Genomic DNA, 12,848 nt, shown 5'->3' on the forward strand with positions numbered 1-12,848 from the left:
TATTGAACAAAAATAGTCTGCAAATTACATGAATTATCCGCAAGATAATGGTATAATAAAAAGTAGAGAAAGTTAATTTTTTAATTTTTCGAACCATTTCACCAGCATGTCAACTGTTTTTTATGATTTTCTAAAAAACTATTTGTCCGCAAAAATCGAAAATTAGTCCGCAAAATTACGCAAAATATCCGCAAAATATTGCATATATTGAAATAGGAAAAATCGAAAATGTACATGCTGTCGAAATGGAGCTGATAACCGCGATATTATGTACACAATATTATGAGATTCTAAGTTTAAAAAAGTTAATTTATGAATATTATTTAAAAAACCTTAAATTCTTATCATGTATTTTTTTAAGAAATTGAACTATTTTCGTATAAACGCATTTATGGTGAATGTAAACTAGTGAATGATATTAAATGATCATCCCAGCAAATACGATACACATTGATGCCAACTTATATACTCATTATTATTTAATCACCAATATTCAAAAAGTTATTAACATTATTCACTTTGCCCAGCTATCCGCTTTACCCTGGTCTCCCCTACCATTATTCTGTGCTTTTACCGTGCGTGAAACACAAATAAAATGAGGTAAACCGTGGGTAAAACAGAATACCGTGGTAAAAATGATCAGCCCATATCAGTCATATCTAACTGATAAGTCGTTCTCGTTCACATAATATTATATTTCGATTGATAAATATTATACTATGGCAACATGACTAATGCACCTTATGTACTAAGGCACTAAGCCTATACTACAATTATTACAATAATAGATTAATTGCTATCGAGTTTTCAGGTAAGAGCGAAAAAAAATTAATATTCGTACCAAATAGGTGCAGTAAACTAGTGATGCGCGAACGTGCAAAAATCGTAAAATAGCGATTAATATACTTCATTAAGCTATAACTTCGAAACTAAGTCCGACCACCAAATTCTGACTTCACCATCGTTCTCAGTATAGTTAACTACATAAGTCTATAAAAAAAAAATTGCAAAAAAAAAGGGTGTCCGGTAAAGTAACAAAATACCAAATGAAATATGGTAGTTATCAGTTAAGTTTTACCGTTGTGGCGCGCCGAAGAATTAGGATGTTTCGTCGCGGCCAACGCGAAATAACGAAACGCGAGATGTGAGATGAATACAGATAAACTTTATTTAACACAATTGAGCAATATACAATTAAGGTGAATGTCGGTCTCGCGTGAGTTGGGGGGTTTAGTGCTCGTTCGCGAGTTTCGTGTTCGTGTTTGTCGACGACGTTTCTGGACGGTCGTGTCCTCGTTGCTCAGCGCAAAGACCTGTGGTCGCGGCGGACTTGCTGACACGTGCGCGTGCTGTCGGATCGAGAAACGTGGTGCAAGCGCGGACGATGTTGTTAGAGCCCGTTCACACGATCCCGAATTGGCGGTTTTGCCGTATCGTCGATTTTACCGTATAAGCCAGTGTCAATATAATTTAAATGAGTATATTCAGACGATACGGCATTTAACTGTATACGGTAAAATTACAGATTAGGTCGATTTTGTCATTCGGTTTTGTCCCTGTAAATCGTTTTCGGTCGTAAGGTAAAAAAACAGATTCGGCTTATCGTGGCAATGTATTTATAGACAGTGCATTCAGACGATTCGATATTTTGACCGATAGTGTGTCATTTTTCGTCTGGGCTACTGTCGAACAATTTATTGCTAGTATATAGTCGTTTTTGTGTTTTACAATTTTATAAGATTACAAGTATTTTAATTACAGCTAATTTAATTTAATTTAATTACAATTAGTTATTACATTTTTAATTATAAGTGCACGGATAATATAAATACAATGGATGATATAAATACAGATATGCTTATATCATTGGTCGAAGCAAGACCTGCATTGTGGGATAAAACATTGGACATATATAAGGATAAGACATCGAAAGAATCAGCATGGAGGGAAATATGAACAATTTTAAATGAAGACTTTCCAGAATTGGATCAAAAAGAAAGGCAAAATTTTGGTAGGTAATTATAATTTTTAATATTATTTTAATTTGTGCATTTTGTAATACAGTCACGTTAAATTTTATATGCATGAGTTTATAACGAAAGCGGAAAGATAAATATGTATGTAATAAACAAAAACTATATATTTTTAAGTAGTTAATAAATAATAACTCATGTAATATATATGTATATCTAATAAAATAATAATATCTAATATGACGTAGGTATGTAATTATAATAATCTAATAAAATCTTGATTTTAAAGTTTCTTGACTGCGTAATATAAAAATATTTTAGATTGTAATAATTTAATCATACAGATAACAGATGACTTGTATATTTAAAATCCTATAGATTCATCTTGCCAAGGAACTGATCCAACTTCAGAAACAAAATATTCAGCAAATGTTGCTCTGATTGAATTTGCAGAACTGCCTCCTCTGATTGATTGTGCGTTTAATATATTAGGAAAACAGTTTATTTCTGGTTCTATCTGGTCACTTTGAAAATCAAATCCATCTTTTTGTCTGACAAAATTATGTAATACTGTGCATGCTTTTACTACCCAGATAGCTGTTTCCACATTTACGTCCCAAGGTCTATGAAATATTCGCCATTTGTTTGACAGGACATATCTCCTGGCTCTAGTTAATCGATAGTTAAATACACGTTTAACCTTATCTAAATGTGTCCCTCCATAAGGTCTTAATAAATTGTCATTTAATGCAAAACCTTCGTCTCCAATAATCACGAAAGGAACATTTGTGTTTGAATGTTCACTTAAAGGTCTTGGTATAGGTATGTGCAATGCATTTTCTGTCAACTTTTTCCAAAATGTTGTTCCCTTAAAAATTGAAGAATCACAGTCTTTTCCATATGATCCGACACTCACATATATAAACCGGTATTCTGAATCTACGACGGCTAATAATATAATTGAAAAATAGTCCTTGTAGTTGAAATACATCGATCCACTATTTGAAGGCATTTTTACTCTTATGTGTTTTCCATCAACAGCACCAATACAGTGTGGAAAATTGGCCCTTGATTGAAAACCATTCGATATTTGTTCCCAGGCCGTAGATGTAGTTGGTAATTGCATTAATTTGTTATGTAGATTGGCCCATATATTTGATGTTACTTCTCTTACAATGTAGCTTATTGTTGAAATACCGATTCGATAGAAATAATGAAGATCTTTAAATGAACACCCAGACGCTAAATACCTAAGAGAAAAAATTAAAAATTAAAAATAAATAATTATATTTGTATACACATTTAATTATCATTTAAATCATTAAAACCAGGTAAAATCGTTTTGAAAAAATGGACCCAAACAAGAGATTCATGGATGAAATCGATGAAAAAACAAAAAGATGAAAAAAGATCTGGATCTTCTGCCAAGCCATCAAGATTGTATTTGTACCATAATCAAATGTGTTTTTTAAAAAAAATACCTAATGGACTCAACAACTGCCCAAGAAAGCGCTGAGGATGGTCCGATTGAGCAAAACGAAGGATCACACCAAACTGATGAGAGTGAAAAAAACCTTTTTAATGAAGCACCAGCTAACCAACCTAGTATTTCTGGTACACAAAGGAAGCGCAAGTCAGATCCGTCGCGTAAATTGGATGCAAGAATGTTAAAATTTATCGATCACCAAATACAGACACCAGGGAAGGAAGAAAACCGTCATTTGTCATTTTTCAAAGGCCTTCTGCCTAGCATGACATCACTTAATGAGGATCAAACTTTAGAATTCCAAGCTGGCGTCATATCGTTGTTACAAAATATTAAAAAGAAAACCTCACAATATGCATACAACCTCCTATGCAACATAATTATCCGTGGCCAAATTATGAATATTACTCCCAACTGCCTCAACAACGTCAACCACATTTCCAGAACATAACCGTACACCAACCAACTGCTAGCCCAGAAAGTGTGATTTCAGCACCAGTTTCAGTAATGTCAACCACAAGTCAAGAGTCGGAGGAATATGACTTTGCTGATATAATTTAGAGCTAAATATATTAATTACCATTATAATTATTAAATTAGTATATTATTATTATTATTATTACTTATTATATTTTGTTAAAAGTTATTATTTTCATTAAAATATGAATAAGTACAAAAATAAAACTATATAACTTACCTTAAACAGATGGCTAATTTTTCTTCTGGACTGATGCTTGCTCTCATAGTTGTGTCTTGCCTTGTCAAACTAATTTCTTCTCTTCTCAATAGATCATCGAAAGTAGGTATTGACATTCGAAAATAGATAGATGTGGAGTGATTGAAACTGGAAACTGCCGAGGAATGAGAACTGAGTGGACGATGCATGAAGAATGGCAAATGTCAGTGTGCGAACAATGCTTGGCGCAACCGTGGCGAACAACGACCATGTTGGCACCCCGCGTCCATACTAAAGCGCGCGTCTCGTGGCTGTGGCAGTGCCGTCGGTAGCAGAGAGCGCGTGCGAGTTCCGGTCAAGCGGAGAATTGACGGATCGAAATTGGCTCGTGCCGCGCGCGTGAGCGCGTTCGCAGAAGGCAGCCGCGTGAAGACGATTTGAATTTTGAATTTTGAAAGTTGATTGGAATTGATGGAAGACGATTTTGACTGGAGTTGGCAGATTAAATTTTGAAGAGCAGTTGATTGAAGACAATTTTGTTACTTTGAGGTGAATGTTGTAATTTGGAAGTCCGGGCCGAAAGAAGAAAGAATTTTGATGAGATGTTTAAACTAATTTGACAGACTTGTCGGGTGGCCTAACGAAGGCGCATGGCAGGCGATATGTTTTCGCCCCACGTCCCCACCTCAGGTGATACCAGCACCATCCCTTGGTGAGGACCGTGTTGGGTGGCGGGGGGTTAGACCTGGTGGGTGACGTCGGGTGGGACTCAGGATCACCGGTGTCTGTCGACGTTACCCGCGAACGTAGCTTCGGTGTGGACGGCGGATTGCTACGCGGGCTATGACGCTGCTCGGTGATCGACAATGTAAGGTCTCACACCATTGAGACTATAGTCTGTTCACCGAGAGTTGACCCACTCGCTCGACGAAAACCGGTCGCGGCCGCGCAGGCCACCGCGTCTTTGAAGCGCTAGTGGTGATCGTCGCCAGTAGTAGCTGCCTATCATGACGAGCACTGCCGATCGCCGAACACCGCCGACCAATCACAGACCGCCGGTCTCCGACTCGGGGGGTCTGAACGTTCCGGCGGCTCAGTATGCATGCGCGGAAGTGGGTCAACTCTCGGTGAACAGACTATAGGTCGTCAACCCGGGCCTCGAGTTCAGCTTCCCGCGGAGGTAGCAAGGCCGCGTGTCTGGTCCGCACCGCCAGCTCAGCCCTGACCGCCAAATCATCCAATGACTCGCGCGTGTGTAGGAGGGCGATAAACAGCCACGTGGGGAGGCGCCGCAACCAACGCTCCCTTAGTAGAGCCTCATCTACGTTAGCTGGCAGGGACAGTTTAGGTCCTCCAGGAGTTCAACGGGGGATCGCTCCCTCGCTACGGGGGAAATACGTTTGGGCGCATTTACCCAAAACAGAACACTTTAGGGCTTAAATCCATAACACGTTTGGGCATAATATTTCCCTTTATAATAGTACGTTTGGGCGCATTTATTCCTTTTCATATATTAACATATTTTACTAAATCTGAGCCTATTAGCGTTACCCAGAAGACACCGCGAGGAGGTTGGCTCAATAGTCTTCCAAAAATATTTAGACTTTTTTAAAAAAAATCTAGTTTAATTTTTTTTTTATTCTTTTTTTATTAGTCAATATTATTAAGACTTTATATTATAATATATTAAGATTTTTTTTAAAAATCTAGTTTAATTTTTTTATTAATTTTTTTATTAGTCAATATTATTCTATGTTCTATATTGTATTATTCTATATATTCTATATTTTTTTCCCCGCAAAACGTGGTCCTATTTTTTTTATGTAATTAAATATATTTTGTTCGACTTCATAAGTCTCCCAACATTGATGGACAAACTTATGTTTTTCTACAGTTTCTTTTTTTAATTTATTAGTAATTTTTCTTTCGATGCTGTTTATTTTTAAATTGGTCTCGGTTTGAATTTCGATCAATACGTTTATAACACTTTGATGATTTGGATGTTGTTTATAAAATTGTTGGTTATAATTTGAATGGAAAGATTCCGGGCCATTAGTTGTTCTTGGGTATGTTTGTGGCTCTTCAGCCCAAAGAAAAGGTGGAAATTGTGAATCTTCAGATATATAATTGCCAAGTATATAATCAGTAAAGTCTGTTACACCGGGTGGCGCTATAGACATAAGCTCAACAAAACCACATTCAACCTCATCAAATGGTAAAAAACTCAAGCCAAAAAAATATTGAAGCCAAACCCCTGTCTCTGTTTTCTCGGTGTAATGTTTCAACAAAAATTTGCTACTTTGTATTTTACGAAACCAACTTTGGTGTAAGTGAAATCGGCAACCAATTATTCGACAATTGGGGAAAACATTTTTGGCCGATATATGAGCTGATTTTTCAAAATCCAAGTGGAGAAATTTAACTTCTAAACTTTGACCAAGAAGTTCAAGACATAAATTCTTAATTGTAGTCCAAAATGTTGAATACATTTCAGTTGATTTTGATTTTAAAAATGCATAAATTACCGGTACATAAAATTCATTTTTCCAAATATGCACAGTGTACATTTGTAAAAAAAATTTCGGTGCGTACGAAAATGTACCATCCGCAAATACATGACTTGATTCAATAAGCAATTTTAAATTAGAAATGCACGTAAAAATTGGAATGGTATCAATTGTTTTCATATAACAAAACTGCTCTCCATTACTTTGTTTCAATTCTGTGCTATGGTTATACATTTGTTCTGTAGCTTCCACAATATTTTTTGGAAGGGTTGGTATTTTTTTCATTCTAGCTTCATACATAGATTTTCTAAAGAGACGAATATCCGAATGAGGTATATCAACAACAGTCGTCTGTAATGTTTGACGTATAATTTTATTAGGTCTATTAAAAATATCTGAAGTAGCTTTTCTTTTTAATGTAGATGTTAATTTTTGACGATTAATGATACTGTTCGAAATAGGTGGATGATTGTGCTCATTATTAACCGAAATTATTTGCTTAATGTATTTACAAATTACTACACTTGATTTACAATTATGATTAGTACATCTAAAATAAATATTTTCGTCTTTCATTTCCCTACTTTTGCTAAATTTATAGCCGTCAATTATAACACATAAATTACCTCTTCGAGTTTCAAATTTGTCATCGATTTTTAATTCCATACTGTCTATCCAAACAAAAAAACACTAAAACACGTTGAAAACTAAACTTTAATATAGCGTTAAATGTTGAAACACGTTGTCCACACACGAGAGCTCAATACACTGCAACGATTATAAATTATCAAACGGCATCCTCGGTATCTGTACTAGTAGATAAATATCTATAGATTTATTTGGTGTGGTATTTTCCAATAGTATTATAGTCTACAGATCAAACGATTAAGTACTTATTAGATTAGATTAATTTTTAATATACTTTCGATTACTATAGTTGCAATAACCATATAGGCGTGCAGGTGGTGCATTCCTATTTTACAATTTATCACTATTCAGTATTCACTACTATTTTTGCCACCATGCCAATAACATTTATTAATTGCTTTATTACTTTTAAGTTTTAATATTATATTTATGAGAAACATAAATGTACACTAACTAAATTTCAATACGGCGTATGGCCGGAGTTAAAGATTTATTGATAACTAATAAGAAAACAATAAGTTTAGTTTAAATTGATTAATTACAAAAGATATACTAATAGTTACATATTTGAATAAAAAAAGATATACTAATAGTTACATATTTGAATAAAAAAATAGTTTTCAAGTTTCCGCAGGTGGTGCATTTGCATACGCTGCACCACCCGTGCGCACGCCTATGGCAATACCTATTGTGCCCAAAGGTGTTTTCATAATATGCGCCCAAACGTGTTAACAATTTTCAGGTAAATTATTTATACTGCGCCCAAACGGGTTCTTCCCCTCGCTACGGGAGGATCGGGCAGCAGATTCTGCCACCAACCACGTACTCCTCGTCGCTGCATGATCGGGACGGACGTTACTGTCAGTTGAGGTACGAGTTGATTTTTTGCCACACGTGTCCCGTAGGACGAGGCGCGAAGCCGTATGTGTTCAAAAAAGAACGGAGGAACACGTGTTTGCCAAAATGCGGTGCGCGGCGCGAATGCGTGTTTTTTGACTTGCGAGGTCACCAATGTGGCGTACGAGGGAAGGAAGTGTTCGTAACGTTGTTGTTGTGACTTCGTGCTGGCTTCCGCCGTAGCCAACATATTGTGTGTGTTACCCGTAGATAGATGATTGAGGATGAAGAAAGTAGGTAACACGTTGAATTTGAGTAGAGATTTAATTTGTAGTTTATTGAGCCGAAAGAAGATTAATGAATTATTACAGAGATACGAGAGGCCGGTTTTGCTGCGGTCGTAACGACGGTTGACGGTATTAAAGGTGCCGGTCGTCTAAGACCAAGAAAGGTATCTATTATAGGTACATTTTTTTTTATACCATAGATATAAATGTATAATATTATGTCTTATATCTAGACTGACAGACCGTCTCCGCTCAGAATCGTTTTTCTTATACAGTGATATTATATCATTGAATTCAAATTTAATACTATCCATTATACAGTGACCCACTTGTAACCTACTGTACAGCAGAGCGACATCCACTTACCCACCTTTTTATTTTTGTATTTTTATTTTTTCATTATTTAACGAAAGTTTTCCGGTTTTTTCAAAATTCGAGTATTACCGCCTCCACGGCCTCCGTTGCGGAGATTGGAGAGCTGGCAGTGTCGTTATTACTATATACATGCATGATGAATATATGCGTCGAAAAGTTCGATTTTTTTTATTGATATTGATATTATATTATGTTTTACTGCCTTTTTGGTCACGCAGTATTTATATATTTGATTTGGCATAAATATACACGATATAGCCACGCTGTACTGTAGGTACACGCATATTATAACAAATAAATGTTAGAGAAACGTTCGAATACTTCAACGCAGAGTGAAGTACAATATAGTGATCGCTTTGACTGGACTATAGGTACGTTTAAATTAATAATAGTTAAACGTATATTACTAACGCAGTGCTGTGGTTTGATTTAAATAAACAATTTAAAAATACCGGTATATCGACGACGATCTGTCTGTATGTACTGTACATACCTACATAATAGTATTATAATACAATTTATAAATGTTATGTACTTATACAATAATTACGATTATTTATGCGTCAATATCAACGATACACACAATGCTACAGTATGACCATTATTAATTGATACGGGTTGGTCGGCGATGTGCTGGCGTGCGGCCGTGTGGGGGACAACTTTAGCGACGCGAAACACGCCTGTGTTATTAAACGTCATCTTGTGACGAACGCCCGTGCGACACACAACCCAAGCGCACTGAAAAACTTATTTTTCTCATAATATATTTATAATATATTTAGCTTTCTTAGCTTTTCTTGGCGTATTGTGTTCTGCGTCGGGCGCTTTTCAAAACCGGTGAGTACAATTTTGAAATACATAATAATAATTAATAGTATAGCGTTTCTATAGCCCGCGTACCTACTACATGCGTTTCCGTATACACGATATTGTTTATTACTATGTACATGCCATTTCCACCTTTGCGCGTTTTGCGTTCAATGTTAATACGACATTTGTATTTCCGCTTGCCGTGTTCATGTCATGAAGACTTAAACGCCTACGTGCACAAAAAGCTTTAAACATCGCTTTTTTCCAGACCGTATCGTGTGTGCGGACGTCACCCTACAATAGTACCTACGTTACTTTTGTTTAATTCATACTCAATACCGTATGTACACGTAATAATATTCTATACCTACCGTGTACAAATAATACAATTTACTGAATTTCTAAAAATAAACACACAACACCGGATTATCAACTGATAACATACATAGGTAGGTACTGATTACACAGAACACCGAGTTTTATTTATATATTATTATAATTTATATATAATAAAATATATAAAATGTTTCACCTCTTCAAAATGTTATTATATATTATATTTTTAGGCAACTATAACAATGGTCAAACATTGTATGATTTGTGGCAACGTCGATGGCGTGGATGGCGTTTCAGTACATGGGTATTTATATAATAATATATAAGAGTTATTATAACATATTATAACGATGATGATTGTATTAGATTTCCAGCGAATGTCGATCGGAAGCGTGAATGGGTGATGTTCGCCGAGAACAATGGTGTCAATGCTCGACAGATATTGGCTCACTCCAAGCTCTGTTCAAGGCATTTTGTCGCCGGTCGTGATTACCACGGAGCAGCCGTACTTCGCCGTCGACTAACTGCTGGAGCAGTGCCGTCAGTAGTGAGTAATAACCAACATAAAACCTTTGATCACTGTATTAGACAAAATATAGTGTTGAGCCGTACCTACCGAATAAGATTCACTCACTTACATTACTGCCTATACGTTTCACTTTACCACTCATAAAGTGTGAATTAACATATTAAGTTATTGTTGTTGGTTAACGTATTGTATTAATTAATACATGTAAAGCTTATTATGACATTTATTATGGGTATTTACAACCAATACACAAAATACTTCTTACACAGTTCTTAATAATACCTCTACTACTTACTACTGACCTAGGTCTACTCTCCTATGACAATAAGTAGTGTCTAACCTATGGTTAAAATGTGTTACATGCTTAATTATTATTCACTGTGCTTTTAGATACATATCATATACATTGTTTCTGTACACAACTTATACTTTACTTTACTACTAAACATTACTGCATTCTTGAAAACTAAATGTCTATTTTATCATAAAACTTTCATTCGACTTATTATATTTTAATTATATTATAATTGTATAGAAATGAAATTGTAGAATAACTCGAACGACATTCAATTGTGTTACTGCATATCAAACACTGGGTCAAGCTTATTTTCATACATACATTGTATACCTAGATTAACTTACAACTATACTAATATATCAACTTTTACTATATTGACCTACATGGAACATTTAACACAATTTCTTAATGTTACTACTACACAAAGTAGGTATTAGTGTATTACCTCTCCTTTTTCTTATGAAATGTGTACTGGATAAGAGTTTTCACATATTGTCTTACTGCTTAGATCATTTCAGTACTTTGTTTACTTTATTTATACAACTAACTTTGTTTGTACTGCAGTGTTACTTATTACACACCATGTATGATATTTTAATGTAACATAAATTTTACATTCAACTTATCATATAATGCAATTCTCATAAAAATGCACTTATTGCATTTGAGTACCTACACTTAGTGTTATAGAGTGCAATACAATTGTTATTGTTATGGTTATACATATAAGCATACTCTTAGAAATGTTTATATTATTTTAGTACACATTCAATTAAACATTATTTTGTACAGCTTGACGCGGTCCCGCGTAATAGCTATTTGAATTCAAATAGCCTTTTACGCGGAAAGCCGCGCTATGCTTCTCAAACAAACCGCCAATCGACGACGGACGACGCCGGCGCGCGACACCCGCGCCAGGTACCCGTCGGCCGGCCAGTTCGGCGAACCGGATAAAAACGAGCAACTTGTTTTCGATACCTCGCCGGGTACACACGTACGGTCTACACCCGTCACCGCGAGTTCCGAAGATTATACCACGCTAACGCGATACATCCGCGTATTCATATAGCCAATATAGGCTCCATCATTATACTGTTTTGTTTGTTCGATACGTGCATCCAATAAACCTCAACCAGAAAATTGTGTTTGTCTCAGTTTTTTTCTCACTGTTGTATTTACTTGGTTACCTCAACTCACATCACCATCCACGCGGTACACCACAGGACCGCATCAACTGGCTCCCCGGCGGGGAAACGAACCCCGGTCTCCCGCGTGACAGGCGGGGATACTTACCACTATACTACCGAATTTTTAATCGCAGGAGTGAGGTTCACATCCCAAAGTATATACATATTTATATCTATAAACTTTCCAACAAACCAACCAACCACCACCATTTAGATATCCTCTAAATCATTAAGTTTACTTTAATAGTTACTTAATCCATCAGCATTTTAAACTATGTCTGATCACCAGGAGAATAACCCTCCTCAGGGACAGCTTGCTGCCCCTCCACGCGCGTACCGTGGTCGTCCTGAACGACAACGCAACCCTAACGCGCCCAACGCTTGGCGATCTCGTCAAGCCCCGCCTGAAAACAACAGGCCACCGCGTCCGTCTCCAAAGACGGCTCCGCCAACACTGCCACCACCGCCCAGCACCACCACCCGCCAACGTCGACACGTTATTAGTTATTACCCGGGACAAAAATACCACGTAATCGGAAAGCCGCCGACTATCTTAATCACAATAGTGGGCCGGATAACACACACACGCACACCCGTGACAACACTCTGCGAAAACCGGTTACCGTGAGCGCCCGACAATCGCATAACAATAACAACAACAACCCACTGACCTACTTTCCGTACGCAAACAAACACCGATAAACGGTCAACACAGCTGATCGAAGGAACGTGATATCCGTTCCGCCGACAACAGCCACATTTTATATTTTCTCGAAAACAACACCGGAAAAACAACCGGACGTCATGTCGGGAAAATATATGAATGAATTGACCGCCGCGGAATTGCGCTACGAGTGCAGGCAGCGCGAGTTGCCGGATACGGGCGCGAAGGGTGATCT

General features: G+C 36.7%; 1 protein-coding gene across 1 annotated transcript; it reads right to left on the reverse strand.

Moving 5' to 3' along the window:
* Nucleotides 1-2,337: 2,337 nt before the first annotated feature.
* On the reverse strand, nucleotides 2,338-3,346 carry LOC103310995 (protein ALP1-like). Its single transcript, XM_008190509.1, has 2 exons — nucleotides 3,336-3,346; nucleotides 2,338-3,223 (listed from the first exon to the last, which is right to left on the reverse strand). Exons 1-2 carry the CDS (start codon nucleotides 3,344-3,346, stop codon nucleotides 2,338-2,340), a joined length of 897 nt encoding a protein of 298 aa, XP_008188731.1.
* Between the last annotated feature and the right edge of the window lie 9,502 nt (nucleotides 3,347-12,848).

Source organism: Acyrthosiphon pisum, chromosome X (assembly GCF_005508785.2).
Source record: "Acyrthosiphon pisum isolate AL4f chromosome X, pea_aphid_22Mar2018_4r6ur, whole genome shotgun sequence".
NCBI lineage: Eukaryota > Metazoa > Arthropoda > Insecta > Hemiptera > Aphididae > Acyrthosiphon > Acyrthosiphon pisum.